The 24,608-nt window shown below is 46.5% G+C and overlaps 3 protein-coding genes across 5 annotated transcripts; 1 reads left to right on the plus strand and 2 right to left on the minus strand.

The window, feature by feature from the left end:
• Positions 1-252: 252 nt before the first annotated feature.
• ENTPD7 (ectonucleoside triphosphate diphosphohydrolase 7) lies at positions 253-12,611 on the plus strand. 2 transcript variants are annotated; one of them, XM_035132979.3, is made up of 13 exons: positions 253-753; positions 1,032-1,133; positions 2,374-2,553; positions 6,774-6,979; positions 7,107-7,257; positions 8,631-8,734; positions 8,997-9,053; positions 9,424-9,572; positions 9,659-9,825; positions 10,115-10,439; positions 10,521-10,606; positions 10,761-10,922; positions 11,619-12,611. In XM_035132979.3, the coding sequence occupies exons 2-13, from the start codon at positions 1,126-1,128 to the stop codon at positions 11,830-11,832; spliced, it is 1,809 nt and encodes a 602-aa protein (XP_034988870.1). In that variant the 5' UTR covers positions 253-753; positions 1,032-1,125; the 3' UTR covers positions 11,833-12,611. The 2 variants fall into 2 exon arrangements, with proteins under 2 accessions (XP_034988870.1, XP_034988871.1); XM_035132980.3 differs by having other exon boundaries at positions 689-867.
• Positions 12,612-13,148: 537 nt separating this feature from the next.
• LOC118093581 (V-type proton ATPase subunit e 2) lies at positions 13,149-16,003 on the minus strand. The gene is made up of 4 exons (XM_035132982.3): positions 15,823-16,003; positions 14,959-15,006; positions 14,146-14,267; positions 13,149-13,677 (listed from the first exon to the last, which is right to left on the minus strand). The coding sequence occupies exons 1-3, from the start codon at positions 15,924-15,926 to the stop codon at positions 14,174-14,176; spliced, it is 246 nt and encodes an 81-aa protein (XP_034988873.3). The 5' UTR covers positions 15,927-16,003; the 3' UTR covers positions 13,149-13,677; positions 14,146-14,173.
• A 2,206-nt stretch (positions 16,004-18,209) lies between these two features.
• Positions 18,210-24,576, minus strand: COX15 (cytochrome c oxidase assembly factor COX15). Of its 2 annotated transcripts, XM_035133844.3 has the most exons (9): positions 24,491-24,576; positions 23,120-23,307; positions 22,205-22,327; positions 21,800-21,986; positions 21,536-21,703; positions 20,443-20,524; positions 20,000-20,154; positions 19,445-19,558; positions 18,210-18,896 (listed from the first exon to the last, which is right to left on the minus strand). In XM_035133844.3, exons 1-9 carry the CDS (start codon positions 24,560-24,562, stop codon positions 18,765-18,767), a joined length of 1,221 nt encoding a protein of 406 aa, XP_034989735.1. In that variant the 5' UTR covers positions 24,563-24,576; the 3' UTR covers positions 18,210-18,764. The 2 variants fall into 2 exon arrangements, with proteins under 2 accessions (XP_034989735.1, XP_034989737.1); XM_035133846.3 differs by lacking the exon at positions 19,445-19,558.
• Between the last annotated feature and the right edge of the window lie 32 nt (positions 24,577-24,608).

Here is a 24,608-nt window from a genome sequence, read left to right on the forward strand (position 1 = left end):
GCTTCCATTGGCTAAAGTCGGTCCTATCTCCCGCCTATCCAGGGAGGATATTGGGCAATACCTCTTTGACCTTTCGTTCGTTCCTCACCCGATTGGCTACTTTTTCGCTTTATTCGCTATACGTGGGGAAAAGGAGAAAAGCATTGGCTATGATGCCTGCCGCTCAAAGTGACAGGCTTGTAATAAGGCTGCGCAGTTTTCTATGGTGCGTGGGGTTTGTTTGTGGATGTTGGTTGGCTTGCTTTCAGTGATGACGTTGCCGTGGGAAGAATATGCCTATACAGTACACTGATGGACCAAACATGCAGTGTTAGGGTTGACAGGCAGCTGCGAATGGGCAACAGGGCGCTTGCGCGTCCCGGCGAAGACGAGGCCCACGGAGGAAAAAAAAGAAGTGTACGTTGAAAACCCACCCTTGGGCCTACGAATTGGGCAATATACGCATGACGTAACAAAAACCCGCCCGAATGACCCTCGCCGGGTTGGCCCAGAACTTGTGACGTGTTGGAAATTACAGAAAGACACTTGAGGAGAGTATCGGGTCCCGTCCTGGAAACCACGGCGTGCCCTTCGATAAGCGCAGTTGGTTGGCTGCCCGCCGCGAGAGGCGGAGCCCAGGCTGACTCGGTTCCGTTGCGTCAACCTTACACGGGCTCTGCCATTGGCTGCTGCTGCTGCCGCCGAGCCTGGTCGCCCTGGGGACGTGGCTGGAGCAAAGGGCCGACGAAGTCGTGGTGCCGGACGACGAGCGCGGTAAGAAGGAAGCGGCAAGTCGGCTCCCCGGGAAAGCGGGGGAAAGGAGCGCTGCCTGTGTGGAAAGGGAACCGCGGCGCTGCCGGGGCGGAGGAGCCTCCTCTGCGGCGAGAGGCGCGTTTCTCTTTCTTTTCTCTCTGAAACTGCTCTCAGCATGGGATGAAATGCGGACCATTAATTAACGGACCGATTTTGTGGCCCTTTCAGAGGGTGGAGGCGGGGAGGTCGTCGGCGCTGGTCGCTGGTTTAACCACTCCGTCTCTTCCTTTCTTTTTCAGGGTCCAGTGCCATCCGGCAGCTTGGAGCGGCCGAAAGAAATGCTACTTCTTCCCGGGACCCGCACTGGAAGCTGACGGACTGCGGGGCGAGCACATGGCCAGGTGAGGCGATGGGATCGCGGGCCCCCCTCCGGATTACCCGCGCCGTCTCCTTTTCGTCGTTGCCAGCTTCCTCCTTGTCGTACCCCGTGGGCGTGGGTCGCTTCCCGGCTGCTAGGCAGGGCGGCGGCGACCTTGATGCCGCTGGGAGAGCAGGTGCGCTGTGGGAGCCTTGGGGACTGGAGTTTGAGACCCCAGACCCACAAGCGCAGGGGAAGACCAAAAAAGAAACGGAAGGATCACACAAAGATCTCTTGATTTGAAAACCAGATATAGCCCAGAACTGATCTAGGTTCGAGATTGTTTGTTGATCGGCATGGCTTTGGGACGGGGCTTTTGCATTTAGAACTGCTTTGCTGCAGGGATTCTTCCTGAGAGCTTTGGCGTTGCCTTTTGTTTTGTGCTCATGGCGCGATCTTTTCTTGCCGCTCAGAGATTGGGATATGCACAGCGTTATCTACCCTTCTTTTCTGCTACCCTGCCCCTGGTGACCCTAGTTACAATGACGCTGTTAGCCTCTTCCCTTGCTCCCTCTGTGAGGCTCGTATGTCTTAAAAACCTCTGCTGTTACAGCCAACCTGGCTAGCAGCCACTTAAGTTCAAAGATCACAGCTTGGTGCTAATCGGTGCAGGGTAGAAGGGCAGCCTGAGTGTTTCCACGTGGTCTCCGCAGAGTACCTGTGATTGTTTCCCAGCACTTTAACCCCATTATTATTCAAGTCCCAAATGAATGGTTGGGAAAGGGGAAGTGGGAACGGCCCACGTGCAAGTTAGGAAAGATTGAAAATGTACAATGCAGGTCATGTGTGTCCTTCCACAAAGCTGTGTTAATGATTATGGCTGCAATTCTGGGGAGTAAGCCCAATGAATATAGTAGGATGTACTTCTGAATGAACATGCATAGGCTTGCATTGTTGGTGATTAATTGCAAGCTATTGCTAGCTGACTCAACTGGCTTGTTTAGATGCAAGGTTGCCAATGCCGTTAAAATGTCTTTTTAAGACTGCAGTACTCGGTACTCACATGGGTCTCGTCTGCACCTTGTTACATTCCCAGCTGCTTTGGAAGAAGGACCCTCCTGTTCCAAACTTCCAGCTGTAGGCTGTGCTGGTTTAGCTGTGTACGTTGGAAGCTTCAGCACTTGGATTTCTAAGATCATTTTGTTGGCTAGTACCTGTGGCTGACTGATGAGGCTTTGCTAGACGTTTAACAACTGTTTAATCTGATTTTCCCCCTCTTCCAGGATCAGTTTTTCCTGCCTGTGTCCAGCATCTTGGCACTTCACAGTGCCTTCAGTGAGCCTTTGTCTCCGTCAGCGGCTGGGCCTGCTGGGCCTCTTACTTGCAGCCAGTATTTTGCTACTTGTGGGAATCACAAATCTATGGCGCTGGAAAACTAGTTCTCGGGACTGGCAGTCTGAAAGGTGGGTGAATGGGATGGCACTGGCATGAAGCATGCTGAGATAAGGCAAAAAGGTGCTTTCAAAGCAGACAGTTGATTTCCATGGCTTGCATTTCCAAGTTAACTAAACTTTAGCAAAGTATTCTAAATTAATTGCTTCTGAAATGGCTTGTTCATATGGGGGGAAAGGCCACTTTGTACCCTACAAAACGCATGGAGAGATTAGTTAAGAATACGGCACAGTACTGCTCTGAGACAGCTAGGGCAGCCAACAGACTTCTGAAAAACACTATGTTCTAAAGTAAGGTACAGCAGCACAAAATACCTTTTTTGCACATCTTTGTGAGATAAAGCCAGATATAATTATTTTTTCCTGCTCTAAAATAGAGGAGAGCTGCAGGAAATGAAATGGGTTTAAGGAAGCAATTGTCCAGCAAGACAAATTAGTTTATGCATGAAATGAAACCAACCCTAAAGGAAAGTGCTACGCTATTTGGCATATATTAGGTGTCTTCAGGGTCAGAAAGTACTGTGTGCCCTTTAATCAAAGCTAAGATTATTCTGGACTTTGGGGTGTCCTCTAGATGTTGTTGGACTCTCAAATCCCATCATGCCTAGCCAACATGACCAATAGCTGGGGATGAGGGGAACTGAAGTTCATCAACATATGGAGAGCCAAGGGTAGCTACCCCTGCTCTAGATGTTGTTGGACTACAAGGCTCATTGTTCCTGACCTGATGGTCACTGTTACTAACAGGAGCTGGGAGTCCCAACACCCCCCCGGGGGGGGGACACAGGTTCCTCACCCCTGCTATACATGCTACACATAATGTAGAATCTGGTTTCCTGGGGAAACTATGGGGAAGGGGAGAGTTAGTGGCACCAAACAAAGTGGCAGTTTCTATGGCACACAAAGTCCTTCTATCCCCCTCCTTTCCCCTGTGTTCTTCTACAAACCTGGTCTTGGATTACAAAATTGGGCATATAGTTATGCATTTTTTGTGTAACACAAATATAGCAGTAGAAAAGGAGATGCTTGATGGAAAAAACCTGCAGAGGAAATGGCAGAACATATTTCACAGTTCCCATCCAACAGCAAAATGGGAGTGATGGGAAGAAGCCACGTGGACTGAGTTCAGCTGGCATTTTCTCACCAACAAAAGCTGAAGCTCTTTTAAGCTGGAGGGGGAGGAGGAAGACGCTGCGCTAGTCCTGCTGGGCAGTGCTTTCACAGGGCTGCTGTTGGCTCTCTTCATTTAGTGAAATGTTGGGAATGAAGGACTGTCAGCATGTCAACATAAGAACCCAAGGTTTAACTGCTGGGAAGTCCCAAATTTTGAAGGGGTTTTGCCCTTAAATGTTTCCCAACTCACGCATATATAATGCTCTTCAGTACATTTGCGCAGGGACTGGCAATTCTGCTGCCAGTTGGTGTTCTGCAGTTGGAAAGTGTGAGGTATTGCTTGAACTGGTTTGCCCACCCTCTTTTACACAGTCCCTGTTTGGGTATTTAGGCTTCACATGTAAGCAAACGTGTGAGGAGAAGCTGGAGATGTGCTTCAAGTCCCACCCCTCTTCACAGCATCATCTATACAAAGTTCAGAGCTCTCTCTCTCTCTCTCTCTCTCTCTCTCTCTCTCTCTCTCTCTCTGTATGAAGTCCTGATTTAGCAGACTTCTAAATCGCACAAGGAAGTGCCATGAGGAGAAGAGGCTTCCCACTTCAGACACCTCACTTTTCCCCTATACCCACTCCTCTTAAGAGGAGTAAAATTTCAGAATGACTAGATGTGTGACTTGAAGTATTAATGCCAGTCTACTGTTCCTAAAGAAATGAAGTTGTCAATAAATATAACACCAGAGAGATAGGAAAGCATAAAAAGACAACAAGCAACTCATAAAGAAAACAAAAGGTAAAAAAACAAAAACAAAACTTCTTAACATTACTAACTGGTTCTTCATTGGTGTTAACTATGCTGGGCAGATTACTCAGAATTAAAAATTACTAAACTAGGAAGTAATTATTTACATTTATGTCCATAAGATGAAAAAGAACAGTTCTTTAAGTCAAGGATGAAAGCTGATGATTTTCCATAGGCAATACTGCCTGTCCCCCAAATGCATCTTAAGAAATAAGGGGGTAGTTTTAAGATTCTAAGTTAGGATCCCCCAATCTGAACCAGATTTCTCATGGTCTGCTGGAAAATGACAGTACTTCCTCTGAAGCCAGAATTTTATTTGATATGCTAAAGAGGGTCTCTCCAGCTGCGGTTCTTTATAAGATTAACAAGTCTAGACTTGTTGATGTTATCACTTTTAAAATGGGCCATTAAGATAAAGGTAGGGTAAATGTTTTGGCAAAAGCCAGCTATTTGCATTTGATAACCACCTTAAACAAGTCATTTTCAGACCAAAGGAGAGAGTTGTAATTACCGTACTTTTAAATTCACATTTCCTCTAAACTATACATTCACATTGTATACATTTTAATTTCTGCTGCAGCTTTTGTTTGCATAATATCCAGTAACATCCAGCATTTATTTGCATAACATCCTGCAGTAATTTTATTTATTAATTATGGAATGTATATCCTGCTTTTCTTTCATCATGGAACTCAAGGTGGCATATATAGGATTCCCAGGTAAGCCTATCCTGGCAATAATAATAATAATAATAATACCCTGCCCATCTGGCTGGGTTGCCCCAGCCATTTATCAGATGCACACCAGCTTACCTTCAACAGGTTCATTGCTGGACCTGGGACCAAAGCTTGTGCCTCTTCCATCAAGAGCGGAGCTGATCCTACAAGATGCATTTAGCTGCATGGCTTTTATTTTTTCAATATGATGTGGACTGGGCAGAATTTTCTTGTTGGGACAGACTACCAATTATTGTTCCTGCCAACCTAGCAGTTTGGAAGCACGTCAAAGTGCAAGTAGATAAATAGGTACCACTCCGGTGGGAAGGTAAATGGCGTTTCCGTGCGCTGCTCTGGTTTTGCCAGAAGCGGCTTAGTCATGCTGGCCACATGACCTGGAAAAACTGTCTGCGGACAAACGTCGGCTCTCTTGGCCAGTAAAGCGAGATGAGCGCCGCAACCCCAGAGTTGTCCACGACTGGACTTAACGGTCAGGGGTCCCTTTACCTTTACTTTACCAATTACTGTACTCAAATAATGTGACATTCAATGGCTCCTTTAGAACTCAGACTCCGATAAACGTCTTCTCCCACCTGACACAATTTAGAGGGCCTGGCACTGCCTCATCCATGGTAGTCCTACCTCATGGCAGACCTTGGGCCTTTTTGCTTCTCCTCTTCCTTCACCCTTCCTTCCTTCCTTGAATGCTGATTAACAGATGCAAACAAAGACTGATATAGTGGCTTATGCCTCAACTTTTGTGACCTGACCTTCTGTCTCTGATAGGTCTGGCTTCTCCTCCCTCTTGGATAAGATGCAATTGTATTTGTGCATCCCTTGGCTCCTGTGTCCATGGGGAAATCCAACTGGAATACTTGGGGTGGTGCATGGCATTTGTGGGAGCTGCTGCTGTAGCTGAGTGCCCGGGGAATCTATGCCCTCTTCTGCAAAAGTCAGGATGTTGGAACATGTGGCCTTATGGGAGTTGGCTGTGGGATGGCCTTCAAACCCTTGTTTTGTTCCACCACTGCTGCTGGGTGGGGGAAGCAGCAGAGGCTGTGCTGACTGAGGCAGAATTTCCTTCAGCGCAAGAAAGGGGAGCAGGATCAATAAGAACTGTGGTGGCATGAATTCTCTGCCTAATGGATCTGCAAAACCCACTAATTTGGTTAGCTTTCTTCTTAATGGCTGGACATGCTGTGGTCTCTCAATCCTGTTCTCTGATTGCACGGACGAAATGGCATAAAGCGGGTAGGTTGGGATGTCTGCTTCAGCTCTCTAGTTCCTGAGGAGCTGAAGCCAGTGCCTAGGGGAATTCCAATAACTTTCATCTGGTTTCTAGAAGGGTGAACGAGAGCCTCCGCAGAGACTAGATGCACGTGCTGGGTCAGCATCGCTTGAAGCATTTATGGAGAAGTGATATAGGCATTTTGTGTTCCTGTAATTCCTATTATTGCTGTTGTGCAATAATAGACAGCCTCTGAAAGAGCAGAGCGGGCGTTCTATGGAATGCTGGATCTGCCTTTTTATTTTCTTTTGGGTGGTGTGAAGACTGTTTGGTCTGTTCTGTCTCTTAACTCCAAATCCTCTTCATTCCCCTTGCAGGTACTTGGAACGGTTTCATGCCTTGGAGGCAACGGACACAAATAACCCATCTCTGAATTACGGGTTGGTTATTGATTGCGGGAGCAGCGGTTCCCGGGTCTTTGTATACTTTTGGCCACCACACAATGGGAATCCGCACGACCTGCTGGACATCCGGCAGATGCGAGACCGTAACGGCCAGCCTGTTGTCAAGAAGATCAAGCCAGGTTTGGATATTTCCAAATCCTTTTTTTGTGTGGTGGCTGTGGACCCACAAGCTCCAAGCACCTGGAGGTGGGCAGAGTTGTTCTCTAGAGATGGCAGCTGAGGGAATATTGCCTTTTCATTGTACAGGGATCTCTACTCTGGCAGCCACTCCAGACAAAGCTAGTGACTACATCAGGCCGCTGCTCAGCTTTGCTGCTGCCTATGTGCCCAGTACCAAGCACAAGGAGACTCCCCTTTACATTTTGTGTACTGCAGGAATGAGGATGCTGCCTGACTGGTGAGTGAGCTATATTTTTCCAAGACCTGAGCAGAGTAGGTTTGGGACTGGGGAGCAGGAAGTGCCGGGCCTCTTGGAGCTACAGGTGGACTTGCATCCTGAAGTGAAAAGGGACAGGGTGTGGGGTGTATCGTCACTGTAGCAGTCAAATACAACATTTCCTGTTTCCTAGAGTGGACACGCAGGGGAATATTGCTCCAGACAGGGAGGACTTCCTGTCATACCTGCTCTGGAGCATCCTCCCCCTGTGTGCGACCAGGTAGATGGGTGTGACCCTAGCAGACCCTATAAAAGGGCCAGTCACACAGCCATCTTCCTCTTTTGCTGCTCTTTTGGCTCTTTTGTGACTCCTCTGCTGGCTCTTAGCCAGCAGCACATGGCTCATCCTTACAGAGGATGGAAGCCACAAGGTAGAAAGTCTGAGGCCTAGCTCAGACTTCTTTTCTCTGTAACTGTAACTACAAGATAAAGCCTGTCTTCAGGACAATACTGTGAGCTGAATGTAAGCAAACTTTATCATTACTTTTAAAAGAAGACTGTGATGTCATTATTGTTTCCCATTAGAGACAACTAATGGGAAAATTTACCAGGAACAATCCAATCTGGACAAGCCAGACTGGATTGCTCAATTCAAATGATTCTAACAAATCCATGAACCAGCTTCCAGCAATGTGCAAGGGAATGTGCTCTACTACTACTACTACTACTAAATTTATTATTTCTACCTGGTTTCCCCAGCCACTCTGGGTGGCTTTCAACAGAACATTAAAAACAGAATCAAACTTCAAACATTAAAAACTTCCCTAAACAGGGCTGCCTTCAGATGTCTTCTAAAAGTCGGATATATTTCATTGACATCTGATGGGAGGGCGTTCCACAGGGCGGGCGCCACTACCGAGAAGGCCCTCTGCCTGGTTCCCTGTAACCTCACTTCTCGCAGTGAGGGAACCACCAGAAGGCCCTCAGCACTGGACCTCAGTGTCCGGGCAGAACGATGGGGGTGGAGACTAGCTCACTAATGTGAGTGAGGAAAGAATATTTAATCAATATATCCTGTCCTACTATCCACAACATTCCCACACAAGGTTCCCTAACTTGATAGTGAGCAATGGGTCACCTCCACCCCAAGTGGAGCTAAAAATTAAGTCCTGCTTATGAAGTTATGAGTGTTTGCAAATTCGTGGCTGGAAAGAGACCAAGAGAGAAGGGTGACTTGCACAGGGGGACAAAAGGACGGGTTTTTGAAATGAGGTGGAGTCTGCTGTTTAGACACCTTGGCCATTCAGTAAAGGAGCAGTGGAGAGGGGGGCTAGTTATATGTCAGTACAAAGAAATGGGAGCTGCTCAGTTTGTCTGCTTGGGAACCTTCGCAGGCAGCAGACGGCCATCCTGGAGGACCTGGTGAGGGATGTGCCCTTGGAATTTGATTTCCTCTTCTCTGAATCACAGGCAGAAGTGATTTCTGGGAAGCAAGAAGGTAGGTGTTGGGCCAGAAAGGCTCGCTCACTCCATCTTAGGGAGTTTGGCAAAGGGTGAAGGGAGAGAGGGGGGAAAGTAGGTAGTGAGGCTTCGCTAGCTGTTACACCAGCTTAACTTGCTGCTGGCGGTGCCTGTCCCTTGGGGGTTCCCTCCCCTCAAACTTCATAGGGTGCTACACATGCACCACACAAAGCCCTGCACCTTCAAGGAACCCAACACTGCTCTTGATTCTCTTTCTTCCCCCACCTCTAATTTCCCAGGAGTCTATGCTTGGATAGGCATCAACTTTGTATTGGGAAGATTTGACCACGAAGAAGGTGAGACTGAGGGAAAGGGACAGTGGAGTTGAATGGGTAGGTAGAAGTTTTCTCTTTTGGCTCAGTTTCCTCTTGAGGGAGGGAATCTCCAGCACACTTTGCTCGATTCCCAGCAGGAATGGAGATTTGGCTTTCCCACATGACCTGAACTAAGGCCCCTTCCCATTCTGCAGTTTAGCAGGAGTGAAGGTGAGCAAGAGAAACTAGAGCTTATCTCCACTTCTTCCCTAACCTCTGCTCCTCCTCACCTCCCCCAAACCCTAGACATTTCTAGTGTTCAGCCTAAGAGGTATGGGGATGTGCTATCTTCCATCTCCATTTTCCATTGCTTTGGCAACTCTTTCTTTTTCTCTCCCTCGTGGGATTGTAGAGGAAGACGCAGTGATTTCTGTGACCCTGGCTGGCCAGGAAGAAACCCTGGTGCGAAAGAGGACCGTTGGGATCCTCGACATGGGAGGTGCCTCTCTGCAAATCGCCTATGAGGTGCCGACTTCCACGTCCTTCTCTTCCCCGCAGGAGGTGTGTAGCTTGAGAAGGAAAAATGTGCCGTGGTCCAGGTTGGGCACTGTTTCTTACTCACCCCCCCTCCCCTCTGCTACCGACAGGAGGAAGCTGCCAAGAGCCTGCTTGCTGATTTCAACCTTGGCTGTGACATGCAACACACGAAGCACGTGTACCGAGTCTACGTCAGCACCTTCCTGGGCTTTGGGGGCAACTATGCCCGGCAGCGCTATGAAGAGCTGGTGCTGAATCAGACCACCACCCGCAACAGGTGATGTCCTCATGCTGCCAGGTTTCAAAAGGTCTGGCTAAAGGCAGCTCTGGATTCCACTGCCCCCAGAAGTTCAAGGAGTGGCAGCCTGGGAGAGGGCATTCTCTGTGTGTGTTGATTTGTAGGAGGCAGGCTCCCTGAGTGATGAGATCAATGGGAGAAGTTTTTGATGGTCCGCATGCAGACCTCTAGCCTGTTAAGGGGTGGGCACAGAAGAACTCACTGATCATAACTTGCCGCTGGGGATGCCTGTGTTTTCCCAACCCTGAAACTTAGGCTCTCGTTGCAGGTTGCAGGGTGAGCAGCTCGGCGCAAATGCTGGGGTACCTGTCTTGGACCCCTGCCTGCCTGTGGGACTGGAGGATGTTGTGGAGCATGGCGGCCAGACCCTGCACATCAGGGGCCAGGGGGACTGGCAGTCGTGTGCGAAGCAAGTGCGCCTCCTGCTGGCGGGAGACAACAGAACCACGGTCTCTCTGCGCAACACCTATCAGGCACCGATTGACTTTGTTAACAGTGAATTCTATGGGTTCTCTGAATTCTACTACTGCACCGAAGATGTGCTGCGCCTGGGAGGACTGTACCACATGCCCACGTTCGCACGCGCTGCCCAGGTGACTCCAAAATATGTGATCACTTTGCCAGGATAGGGGGTGTTGATTCTGTGCCCACTCATGCCTTTTGCCTCCTTCCAGGATTACTGCAGCCTGAGCTGGTCCTTATTGACCCAGAGGTTCCGAGACCACCTGTACTCAGCACATGCAGACCTGCACCGTGTCAAGTAAGAATCCAGTCTTCCCTTTCACAGAGAATGTGCTTGGTCCTTAACATGGACGGTGAAGGGATGGGGGGTAAGATTGCCCCCCAGCAGTCTTCTCAACTGATGAGCCTCAGCCCAGCATATTTGTGATGGAGTCTCTATGCTCTGCTTGCAGGTACCAGTGCTTCAAATCAGCATGGATGCACCAAGTCCTGCACGAAGGCTTTCATTTTCCCAAGGATTATTCTGGTCTGCGCACAGCCCAGTTGGTGTATGATCGTGAGGTACAATGGACACTGGGAGCTATTCTCTATAAAACTCGCTTCCTGCCACTCAGGTAATCTAAATCGCTGCTCACTGCATGTTTTCTCATCTTAAGAGTGGTAGAGTTCTTTTGGTTACTTCGGAATCATTCTTTCAAACAAGGTCTTCAGTAAAGAACTGGACCATGGCGCTTGACTAGGAGTAAAATGGCAGTTTTCTAGCCCTAATTAGAGTGTTCAGTCATCTTAACTTGTGAACTTGGGAGTAAGCCTCACAGAGTTCAAGATGAGGAGGGATTACTCAATAAGCATGCATGGGATTGAGCTTGAAACATGGAGGAGTTCAGTACTCTGTGTTTAAAGTCTGAAGTTGCATTTTTTAAACTTGAGAAACCGAGTGATCTGCCAGCAGTGCTTTTCTGAAAAAAACAGAAAAGGAGAAAGCAGAGACCTGGTATGTTTTTAAGAGGTACCTAAAGGAGAGACATCAAATGCACCCTCGATGAAGCACAGAGCCTGCATGAAAAGGAAGTTGATCCTTTATCAGTAGGCAACATGGTGTCTTAAGCAGTTAAAAAGCTAAACCTATGTTTTTGACACCTCTCATTCATTTACAAATGGTCTGTAGGGCATAGGCCTGAGAAAAGCCAGGTATTTGGGAATCATACTTACTGCAGTATCTGGAATGCTTGTCTGCTAGTTGCAAGAGAGACTCAAGCTTAGCGCAGCTCCACATTTCAACTTCAGACTGATTTTTCTTTGTTTTTCAGGGATCTCCGCCAGGAGAGCGTCCATCAACCTCGCAGCCCTTGGCTCCGTCTCTCCTTTGTTTATAACCACTATCTTTTCTTTGTGTGCATCCTTGTGGTGATGCTTGCAATTGGACTCTACCTCTTCCGTCTGCGCCGCATCCACCAGAAACAGCTGGACCTGCTGTGGCTAGCAGAAGTGGTGCCGCTGCCAGCACAGGAGGCAGCCTCCTGACAAAAGAACTACCTCTCAGTGAACTCTCTCCATGTCTGCCCTATTGGCAGTGGCTTTTAATGGGCCAGAAGCTGTGATTCTCTTGCGGCCTAGTCCGGAATTCTGCAGGACTCCAGCCCAACCCCAGGGCCTAAACAATGTCTGCTCAGACTTGCCCCCTAACCCAAGCCGCTCAACCCTAATGGACTCTAGATTTTCCTCCGTGGCTGGAATCGCCAGCCACTGTGGGAGAATCACGCTGCGGGTGCCGTGAGGCAAGGGAAGCTGATCTCTGCTACCTTTGACAGTGGGCAAAAGGCAGCATAGCTGAAAGTGACCAAAGAAACTCGATTTACTCAGGAAGGGAGGGAGAAGGACCTTGTGTGGCCAAGAACTGGACAGCTCTCCTGCAAAAGGAAAGAAAGTGGTTCTTTCTGGTGCTTTACTATGAGCACAGCCCCCCCTTCTGTTGATGTCTGTGATAGGACCAAAAAAGGAGTCGTGCAAACAGGATTCCTTGAGGGTAAGAAATAACCTTTAAAAAATCCCAAGGCAGATAATTTGCTGCCTTCCTTCACACTCCTCCCCACAAATACATTTTGCACACACTCCTTTCAAATCCCACATTTACCCATCATTCAGTGTGTCTCAGTGCTGTTGTCCCAGCACTGGGGCTTCCAGCAGTTCCAAGTTCCAACTAGCCTATAAACTCAATCAACTATGGGCTAAGTTACATTATGAATTTGTTTTCATACTTGAACTCCAGTTACTGTAGCAATAAATTATGCTGAACTGTTTAAGCAGAGTTTCTTGATGCTAGTTGTGCTGGAAGTTGGTTGGTTGGTGTAGATCAGGCATCCCCAAACTTCGGCCCCCCCAGATGTTTTGGACTACAATCCCCATCATCCCTGACCACTGGTCCTGTCAGCTAGGGATCATGGGAGTTGTAGGCCAAAACATCTGGAGGGCTGCAGTTTGGGGATGCCTGGTGTAGATCACTAATAGCTGTAAAAAGCATAATTACTCACCTGTGCTCAAGAATGAGAACCAATCTACAACTGTAGGCCTAAGGAAAAGAACTTGCTTTATTGCTGTATGGTCCTGAACACGATAGGGTTACTATCATAAATCCTAGCCTGGAAATTTGCAGTGGCTTGGTTGCTTACACCACCTGGATAGTTTACTAAAGTGCTCCTTGTCAGGAAACACAGACCCAATTTTGATTTCAGCCCAGTACCAATTAGATGCTATGGATGGAGGCTGGAGTATTACCCTGGCTGACTTTCAAGCACTTCTGGGCCCCATATCAGATCTCTTTAACAGAAGACAAAGAAAGATCACATACTAAAAAAATTTATTTTCACGATACCAGTTTACACTCAATAAATACAAATACAAATACACAACATTATAAATAATAGTGGAAGGGGGAATTCTAGGCAAATGCATCCTAGTGCAGCAGCCTCACTGCTAATCAACAAAGATAGGGAGAGAACCGATCTATTGGGCGAGCGTCAGCAGGTTAAAGTAAGGAAGGTGTCTTGTCACTTGCCCAAGAAGGTGTTCCAGAGCTCCATCAGCAATTATTCAATCTTAGCGTTCATTACAGGACTTTCAAAATGCAAATATTTTCCCTAACTGCCAAGAGAGGGATATTTAGTTACAACATCAAACCCAAGAGCAGATGCCACCAAGATGCATCAATTAAAACAGGTGGGAGATGGTTAAACAAGTGAAATGGTCCCTTCATATGTTTGGGTCTTGGCTCTACTGTTGTGGGGAAATTTAGAGTGCAAACAAAAGATCCGTTGAGCTAGTACTGGAAAGGACAAGGGGTGGAGCTGTTAGCTAGCATCAGAAGGAAGCCTAGGAAAAAGAGAAAAAGATTTCTTAGCATTGCCCTTACCCCAGCAGGAAAGAAAATATCTGGGAACAATCAACCTGTTGCCCTTTCAGTGAGATTTACAGGCAATGAGAAAGCGACCTGTCCTATAGAACCACACAGTGGCAACACTACTAGAGACAGATTACAGGTACCTTTCTGGTTCTATTGGTTAAGCCAGGGATGGGACCTATGATTCTCATGTTGTGGCTGGACTATGATCCCTGATTGGCTATATTGGCTTGAGCTAATAGGAGTCAGAATCCAATAACATAAGTCCCCCATCCCTGGGCTATGCCATTGACAGGTGAGTCGGGCAAGGAACCAAGGATGGGAATACTTGTAAACTGGAAGCAAGTAGATTCCTTTTTCTTACAAGCTATTAATGAGTTGCATCTAATGTATTTGTGTGTTATTAAGGTAGGTTAGGTAGTGCTGGATAGAGCAAGTACCTGTTGAATTGGTTGATAGTGGTCCAATTCACTCCCACAGGAAGCGCACATACCAGATGGTCTCATTCTTTAGCTGGGGTCCAAACAGCGGGTTGGCCTGGGCCAGGAGTGCTATAAGCCAGCTGCAAGGGAAAGATAGGAAGAAGACACATAAACTGGATCACAACTCCTTTTGCACTAGTGCTGAAATACAAAAAGACATATTTTGCAAGTAACTGCTAGGTCATTTTTGCAAGTAACAGTAATTCTTATAAAGAGGAAAGTATCACTGTAGAAGGGATATACAATCTATGGAGCAAAGTCTTCTAGTTCTTTAAATGTACTACAAGGAGATAAGATCTGCCCTGGTGCATTATGCCTGAGAGTGCCTAGCATAGCATAACAGCTGAGCCAGACAGGATGTTAGGGCAGCTAGAACAGTCTAGTGCTTTGGTGTATGATCAGAGATGGTCTAAGGCTTGTTATGGGATGCAAAATCCACTCCTTGTTCATATATGGGGTCCTGGGAGCATCCTGTATGAATGATGCTAGAACATATTGGAAGAGACAGTATACCATGAGCCAAGATTACCCAAAAGCTTATTTTATGAAAGAGAGGCAGGCTGTTTATGCACCTATGTGTAGAATAAGGAACTGGCAACCGTGAAGCAACTTGAGTATCTCCGAGGTGGTGCAGCTTCTATTTGGGATTCCTTCCTAGATTTCCAATATTCAGGAAGCAGCCACTTAGATAAAGTTATGAGGGTGGTTGGTTCCCTGCTGGGTACAACCCAGCCCTACACCCACAACCCATCTCCCCTACGCAATACTCACAAGAGATAGCAGGAAATGGCTGTGGTCACCAACATGGTAATAATCACTCTGTGAAGTGAAAAAAAAGGAAAAAAAAGATTGAGCAAAGCTGCAATCCTAACCCTTCTTACCTGGGAGTAAATCCCACTGAATATATTAGGAATTACTTCCGAGTAGACATGGATAGGATTGTGCTGTTACTGAAACAGTCAAGGGGGTCACACACAAGAAAGGATTCCCAGATGAGGCAATACACATGCAGGTGAAAGTTGAGGTGGTACAGTGGGCTGTGCCACTCCTCAATGCTCTTCCTCCCTGCTCCCACACCCCGACTCCTATATACCATAAAAAAATCCTATATACCATGTTCATCAGAGAAAAATATCCTAGCCCAACCCTTTGGCTGCTATACTAGTTTGCTATTTGCAGGGTCGTTGGTGTTCCCCCAACGCGAGGGAGCATTCATAAATGTGATTCCCCCCACTTGGCAGTCTGAAGCGATGCGGAGTCCCATTCTACAGCATCCGTGGGATCAGGCCTCCTTCAAGGCCAAAGGCGGCTGCGGAGAAGGAAAGCCTGCGAGTGTCGCACTTGCGGGGGAAGCGGGTGCTGGTCCCTGCTAAAGGCTTTGTGTGTGTGAGTGTCATGTCATCTCCCAATATATCAATATATCTATATAGTGATCTTTTTGGACATATATGTCATTCTCACGTATCTATCTATCTAGATTAGATATATTCTCAAAGCCTTTAGCAGGGACCACCACCACCCTCCCCTCGCCATTATAGATCATTATGTATATAATAATATATTTGGCGATGGCGATGACAGAGAGACCTGGCGATGGATCGGACGGGCGGAGGCTGCGCGGGCGGGGAGCCTCACCCGCGGTTGGGCCCCTTGGGCACGAGCCACGGCCCGGCGATTCCCACGAGCCCCCAGAAGACGGAGAAGAGGATGATCGGCAGCGCGAAGCTATGCGCCGTCATAGCGAGGCAGGTTGGGAGCGACCGACGAGATGAAGGACAAGAGGCCGCCGCTGCCGCCCCGAGACCGCAAGAAGAGTGAGGCTCCGCCTCCCCCGCCTGTCGCTTCCTTTGCTTCTGGCCCCGTCCGCAACCAATCAGAACTCCGTGCGCCTTCCCGGTGATTTTCCCCCTTCGCCACCCAGTCTTTTGGAGCCTCGGTTCCCGAATGGAGTTGCCTGTGTCGTACCGCCCCCTGCTGCCTCGGAGGGTGTATTGCGAGGAGCGGAGAAGGCAGGTCGAATCCTGCTAAAGCCGGCGGGGTTGAGGTAGTTGCTCTTTCTAATGAGCCATGATCACCAGATTTACAAGCTTCTACTTCCTCGCACCCGCCCCGTTCTACAGAAAGGTTATAGAATTTGTAGAACCAGATAAGAATAAAAATGTGCAGACACCAATCTCCACCTTTATTTTGTGAGAAAACTTACCCCTCCAACCTTTCAGGGTTTCCACCCATTTTAGACCATTTCTATACCAGTTAAAATATACAAAAATACCTCTAAGTGCTGTACAGAAAACAAGCCGATCAGAAAATTTTACGAATATGATGTTATGTATAAAAATGTTGCATTACTGCAACGTTACTGTTGTAAACAAAGCCTGCCCTTATTCCTTTATGGGGTACACAAGAGCCCATATAGAGAGTCCTTTGTAGCTTCTCCATCGGTAGGAGAAAATAACAGGCCAACCAGAAAATATTGAGAAGCAAAGCAGCTACCGGTAGTAAGCCTGATCTTTATTGAACTGTTGCAACAGGGTGCTGCCCTCACAGGCAGGAGAAAGGAGGACCCAGAAAGGTGTGCCTGCCCTTATATAGACATTTTAAATAGCCCACACTGGAGTCCAAGACCACCCCCAGAAACCTCAAACTGTACCTAGATCACAGAAGGGGTGTAGCTCAAGACCACCCCCCAGATACATCATACCTACCGTACACCACAGAAATTTGCATGTTGTTGTTTTTCCTGTCTGCCAGGTTATCTGATAATGCCTAATCTGATTGCCTTTTCTTGTAGTCTGGCCATTCCTTTGAGATGGTAATCACTTAATTCCTGAGACAAAGGGAAGGTTCCCTCACCCCCTCCCTCCTTGCAGAGAAACATTTGGTCAGTTTGGGAGTCAAAATGGTTTAAGGACTGTGCTGCTCCAGACACACGGCCCATACCTTTATGTACATGTTTGCTTGGAACATTCATTATATATATATATATATTATATATTACATTACTAATACATAGAAACCAGTATCAGTTCCTTCTCCTTCTGACACCCAACCCCTCTCAGTATCCTGGCTCTCACTAAGCACATTCATTGGTTTCTAGCTAATGGATGAAGCAGTGGGTGACATTAAGGAAAATAGATCTAGCCAATTTAATACTTGGGTGAAATACCTGTGTCTCCGCTCTTGGTTTGGTTTAAAGCCGTTTATGCTGGTCTTCACTGCTGGTGAAGTGAATGCTACCCCACTGAAAACAAGTCAGGTACCCAATATTGGCAAGTATTGTATAAAAGAAAAAGGTAGCAGCAAAGACAGTAAGTAGTTCATAATCTTTCAAAGTCACATTTCAGAGCAAAAAATGTCCCTCCCTGCATCTGCAAACACTTTAAAGGATACTCTGCTGCCAATCTGTCATAATTATACCAATACTGAAGCAGGCTGGGCTGGGGCTGATTCCATGTTAGGCTTCTTTTGCTGAGAGGCAGTGGTAGGGAACTGCAGTACAACTCTGAATTGTAGGGTACATGATAGGGCTTTTTAGGGAAATGAAGCAAAGTGAGAGAGAATGTGAAGTTGAGTGTAGCAGCAGTCCCCAGGAAAGAATTAAGGGCTTCTGCAATGAGTGAAAAGCCATCTACCCATTGTAGCAGGTCAACCCACTGAGAATGAAAGTGATAAATGTGGAATACAAGTTTCTCAGGGGGGTGGTCTACCCAGGTCTTGGAAATCATCCGATCCACCAGAATTGTTAGATATGTTCTCTGCTACTAGTTATGTTTATTTACCCATTTGCAGCATTTACTCTCCCCCTACCATCCCCAGAAAAAAAACACCTTTGTGGATATTGATGTTAATGAAATGTATTCCAAATCAACCCACATATGTGCCTGCTTGAAAGCTGCCACAGGCATCTGATTAGCCACTGAGAACAAGATGAGGGACTCAATGGGGCCTTTGGTTTGCCGCAGCAGTTTCTTATGAAGGTACATTGCATAGGGACATTGTAAGAACAGTCAATTTAAAAAGACTTATTGAGATACTTTTTTTATTAAATAAGGAAAGAACTGTGGGTCTTCTGCATGGTTAAATTACAGGGCACATTTCAATACTGTAATGCAAAAAAATTGCACTCAAAATTTACACTCAAACCCCATTTTGCTAAAGAAAATCCAGAAACTATGCCACCCATCACCCTTATGATAAAGTTTTGAAATGCCTTCATTTGCTGTTCATCCAAATTTCTAGGTCCACTCACCCCATAATCCATTGTCTATATCCAGCCTACACAGAATGTAGCTCATGGCTGTAGCCTCATACAGACAGCTCAGCAGGAAGCGAGACACACCTCAAACGACCATAATTCTTGCCAGAGCTTGCCTTGTCAACATCACACCTTATGTAAAGGATGGTGATTCATGTTCACCAAGTTTTGCAACAAAGCACTTCAACTCATGACGTCAAGGTGCTACTCAGCCTTGCCTTCTGTTCGAATTAAGGCTTTCAGGAAGAGGAGCATACAACACGTGGGGCAAAGGCAGCAACCGTAAACCTTCAGCACTAGCAAAGAGGCTGGATAAGTAGGGTTATTTTGGGATCCGCTTCAGTTCATGCATCAGCCACAACGCCACACTGAGCAATACCAGGGAACCTGATTGATGAGTGGCTGCTAAAGGAGTTGGGACATACAGGAGAAGTGTGCTGATGCCCAGGGTAACCTGCAGAGGAGCAAGAATAAAATGAAGTTTCAGATGCGAGCAAAGTTTGCTTATCAATGAAATGTAGAGGTATGTGCAAATACATCTGCATTGTATTCTTACTGCACAGAATTATACACAAGGAGCTTCATAAGCAATTGGTACGGGGATTTTTATATGTTCTGTCTCTCTTCCGCTGTAAATAACCTGCTACAGGATGAGGTAGTTGTCATAGTGCTTCATGATACAACGCTAATGAAACTGCACTGAAGTTCCCTCTTTGTCTTCTCAGTTTAAACCCAGAAGGCAGAGAAGGAGCAGAGGTGGGCAGTGACCATAGCACTGTGCAATAATTCCACAGAAGAGCAGCTCTATTTCCCCCTTTCGTTCTTCAAAGCCCAAAAATAAATAAAAATTGGTCCACACCCATTTCAGTTTTAAATGCCTGAGACCAGCAACCAATATAGCATTATCAGTGCTATATTTTCAGAAGGCAGGTACCTACTATTCCATCAGAGGACACTACTAAGTGGCAATTAAAAGGGTGTTTTAAAGGGCATAGTTAATACCTGGAGGTATGCCACAGCCAGTAAGGAGGCAACTGCCATCCTTGTCCTCCGTGGGAGAGGAAGCTTCCTGGAAAACAGGTACAGACCTGTAATGGCTGCGACAGAGGAAACTCCCTAAAGGGAAAAGAGTAAATATTCAGTGAGGGAACCAGAGAAGCTTCGTAATGACAACAAAGGGCTTAGAAGCGGAGTTGGAAGGGATCTTAAAAGGTCATCTAGTCCAAAGACAATGCCGGAACCTCACTACTACAGCATCCCTGACCATCCAGCCTCTGAAAAAGAGTCCATCACTTCTGGGGCAGTCTGCTCCTCTTTCAAACAACCCATGTCATCATGATGTTCTCCCTAATGTTGTAACTTGCACCCTTTAATTAGAGACAGTGAAGATGGAAACCAGTACTTTAGGCATGCAAACAAGTGCTCTACTCTGAGTTAAGGGGCCTGCCTTCCCACACTCCCAGTTTACACTGCCACCTGGAATGAAAACAAACCCAAGAACAGCAAACCAATTAAAAAAGAGGTGTTATCTAAGAGCATAAAGAGGAAGAAACATACCAGAATCCTGTGATCAAACTGCACGGTTGTGGGATTCTCAAATATGTTCTTCAACTTTGGGGAAAAGGCAAGGAGATCATCAGGGATCCAGCGTTCCCCCATCTTGGGAAATGAATTGTATACAAGACCAGCATCCAGGCCTGCCACAAATGCCCCTAGAGTTCCAGAGAAGAGAGTCTGTCACACCTGGAAGTATGAATGTAATAGAACAAGCCACCTAAAAACCATCATGGTGAGAGTTTTAGCTCCTTCCCGCAAGGCCACAAAACAGTTCCCAGTGATGTTGTCTGACCAGCATGAAGAGGAAGCATTTCAGTAACTTGGAATTGAAAAAGTCTGGACCCTCCCAATGGGAAATGAAGCAAGACACACACGTCCCTGACCATGCTGCCTATTGCTTCTCAAAAGAAAGAGATTGGTGCAAAAGTGACAGGGACTTTTACCTGAGAGGGCAGTGAGAAATATCAGGCCTGATGTTCCATGAGCAAACCTTCTTAGGCGCAGGAGTTGACGGGTTTCTGGTAACTGTCAAAACAGGAGGTGGATCACAAGAATATGCAATGGCCTTTTTATATATTCTAAAGGGAGTATGTGCAAAGGAAACTAGTGTTCCACAGGCACAGCATATACACACATTTCCAATAAGACTCCTGACCGAAGAGGAACTTATTTATTTCACTCTCAATGGCTAAGGCAGCAAGGACTTCTGCTCTTCTCACTCAACTGTTATGCCGCACGGCCCTTAATGGACACGGCTTACATCCAATTATATCTATGACTCCAAATCTACCAAATTTTATAGGAATCACCAGGTGTTCTTGGAAGCAGCCAGATAGCGTCTGCATGCTTGATTTAATCCTACTGTCAAGTCACCATACCCAAGACCAGATCCACAGGCCCCAGAAACATCTACTGCCTGGATGTGTAGGGCAAAAGTGCATGGCAATACCTTCTGTGGCAGGGATGCAGCATCGCTAGAACTGGGGAAGTTGTGGCAGACTGGACTGTAAGAAACGGAATAGCTCATCCCAGGCTGAATTATTCTCAGTCTGCATTTCTCCTGCTATGCTTTCTTAAATAACTACGGTACCCTCTTAAGAGGAAGGGTGCAGTGTTGTGTGGGGTCTCCTTTCTTCCCTTTTCGTGTGATGCTCCAAAGCAGTGGCTGTGATCAGCCTAAAGGGATTTGAAACCCTGCCTGAAGGGTTGCCTGAGAATCAGCAACAGGCGCTAGTTTTGCATGTGCTGCAAGAATGTGTGCCTCACACTGCGAGTTCATTGGCTCCCTCTATGCATGGGAGTAGAGTTCTTGATTGGTAAGCTTAGGTGGTGTTTCCAGGAACATAATCTCTTTGACATTTCCCAAGATTTGTAATTTTCCTCTTCCCTCCCATGCTGAGCACATATAGGATACAGTGGCAGTTTGGTCTGCACAGTGGCAGTGTGCCTCCCTCCACAGGAGCAATTGGTGTACAGGCTTTCTTGGCCCAACTGGGACTCAATACATGCCCCTGGTCTGCCCCACTTTTCGCTCACCTTGTGCTGTGGCAGCAGTAGTGAGAGTCCAGTCCACAGGCTGTAGCAGTAAAGAACAAGTGCAGAGCCCAGATGTGCGGCTAGACGGTACTGACTGACCCGTGGGATATCATGAGAGTCTGGCTTTTCCTCTAATCCACTTTTTACCATATACCAGCCCAATAGGCCCTGCCAAAACAAAGAAAATGTTCTATCTCAGTTATCTTGGGCAGAGTAATTTAATGATTCATTTAACAATACCAAGGTCCCAGTGGTCTTTCCCACCTGGAAGCAGACAAGTCCACAGAGGGCAACGACACGACCCTTCAGGGACCGGCTGAGGTAACCCTTCCTCCAGAAGTAAGCTGCTGGAAGGATGTAAGCCAGTCCAACAAGCCGTCCCCACATTCGGTGTGAATACTCCATGTACCAGATGAATTTGAACTCTGTCAGCGTCATGTTGTGGTTCAGGCTGTTAGATTCAGAGAGAAAGTTTATAAAACAACAACAAACCCTGCAGTAAGGTGTAGTTGCCCATTCCCCTCTTTCCATGACAAGTTCCATCAAGAAGTAGCGTTCAAGATGCTCTTTTTTCTCACTTCCCCTTTTGCTGGGATAGTAGAATAGGCTTCCCCCGCCACCACCAATTTAAATTTAGTCTCTAGGAACTTTAGCTCAACCCATGCCTACATTTTAAATTCTGGGAATTGCTGGTAGTTTTGGAATTCTGCTTCCCACTCCTGCTGTGTCCGAGGAGGCTTCATCTCTCGCACAAGATGCCAGTCAACCATTGAAAGACCAGACTCTGTCAGCCTGAGAAGGAAATAACAACAAGGACATACCACTCAGGGAAAATGATATCAATGTGGGCTATAATGGTGTGTGCATGTGTATCCATCTATCTAGAAAAGCAGAATGAAGCCACAATGGGAAAATTCAGACACTGGGGGCAATGCAGATGCAAAGTCTGACTACATATAAACATACCGGTGATCAATTAGATGCAAATATATATGTAATCACACCTTTTAAATTCTGAAATAGTTTAAATTAACTACCATACTTCAAAAGGTTGTTATGACAGTAAGTACAAAACGTATTTACAGTAGTATCTTGGGTTACAGATGCTTCAGGTTACAGATTCCCCTAACCCAGAAATAGTACCTCAGGTTAGGAACTTTGCTTTAAGAGGAGAACAGAAATCACACGCTGGTGGTGCAGTGGCAGTGGGAGGCCCCATTAGCTAAAGTGGTGTCTCAGGTTAAGAACAGTTTCAGGTTAGGAATGGACCTCCAGAACGAATTAAGTTCTTAACCCGAGGTACCACTGTATTTGTTACCCTTTAATCCCACCTTTCTTTTAAGGTCCGCATTGTTTATCCACCATGCATTTATAAAATAAGGGTAGACACAGGCATTCAAAGGGCAGAGAGATACCAGAAGTTAGTTTAGGCCCACACACTGGCATGACCAAGAGGAAGCAATGCCCCTAAGAAGAAGATCTCTGCTGGTTGCAGAAAGATACAATCTATGACAGTTGGAGAACCATAGTGTCAAGGGTAAATAAAATATAGTGAAAGGTTGAAGAGGTGGTAATTTTCCTTACCTAGTGACACCACCCAACACCACAGCTCCGGCCACAGTACCACTGCATATTAGAAGCCAGCGCCCTACAGCCCGGTTGGTCACAGCACTGGGGACAGGTGGTACCACCACTCTGGGATGGGAAGCAACTTCTGACACTACGCTGTGTTGTGACCATCTCTGTGGGAGCTGCCACCACCGTTGACATTGCTGAGGACAGAGAAGGTAGTGAGGCTATTTAGTTAGTGTCACCCCACTAAACATACATTTGCAATTCATGACATGGAAGGGGAGCATTACACAAGATGAATGAACTCTTTACTGTAAAGAGTTCACACCTGTGTAAACTACATCAGAAAGGCTGTATTCAGTGCCAGACATTATTCTAAAATACAAGGACAAGGATAAAGGACCAGATCATCAATGGTGCAAGCACAAAAAAACTGAACAACAGGAATGTCAACAGCTATTCACTGAGAAAACTCAGGAAAACTTATTTTTATTTTCAGTATGTTCTTAAGTGTCCTGCTTGTGGAATTTGCAGTAGCATTTGGCTGGCCACCATTAGCAAAAAGAGGTTGAACGCGATGGACTCTAAGTGTGATCCAGTAGGGTTTTCATATGTTATTTAAACGCTGAAAGCATATGGAGGGGAAAGTGTTCATGTTTTTACAGGGCCTGTTACCATATAATAAAATGTGATGTTATATTCATAATTGTTATTTTATTTGTTTAAAACATGTATACACTACTACTCTTCATCTAGGTGGGACCAGAGAAGTTCATGGTATAGAACCTTTTTTTAAAAAATCCTATACTAAAATACTTTAAACTATGAAAAAGTACACCTATTGTTAAAATTATATATAAAGGGAGAGAGAGAAAGCCTGCAACTTACACATTTAACTGGTGCACATTTAGCTATATGCACTTGGCAATTAAAAAAATATTTAAAAAGAGAACAAACGTCCAGGGTAAAAGACTTTGGCAATCCCACCTGCCATTGAACCTAAAGTGTTTTGACTATACAGTATGTACATTCTGATTTAGGCATGATAGGTTGAGGGCTTACTGTAGAGATATACAAGCGAAATATTTTGGCAGTCCTAGAGAAACAAGTCTTCAATCTGCCCCCTTTCACGTGTCTGGTTGTGACAGGTGCAGACAAGAGTCTGTAGTTTTCTTGAAATGAGGTTGCATTGATTAGCACCTCCCAGAGAGCAAAGGCTACATAAGGGCGGAAACTCTTGGCATTTCCCCCAGCAGCGTGTCTCAGCGAGCGTGATAGCAGGTACTCAGCCTGCTCGCAAGGCTAAGAAACTCTCGGCCGATAAAGAGGCATCTTTGACCCGGTCCCCGTTGCTATGGTAACCAAGCGCCGCCCCTGGAGTACCTGGCCGGGGGATCCCGCTCCTCGAGGGGCCAGCAGCAGCCGAGCCCCTCCTAGTGCCGCCCGCAAGAGCATCGCTCCTCAAGCTCAAGCAACCCGGAAGCAGCTCACTCTTGACACG

The sequence above is a fragment of the Zootoca vivipara genome, chromosome 5 (assembly GCF_965207765.1).
Source record: "Zootoca vivipara chromosome 5, rZooViv2.hap1.1, whole genome shotgun sequence".
In the NCBI taxonomy this organism is placed as follows: Eukaryota; Metazoa; Chordata; class Lepidosauria; order Squamata; family Lacertidae; genus Zootoca; species Zootoca vivipara.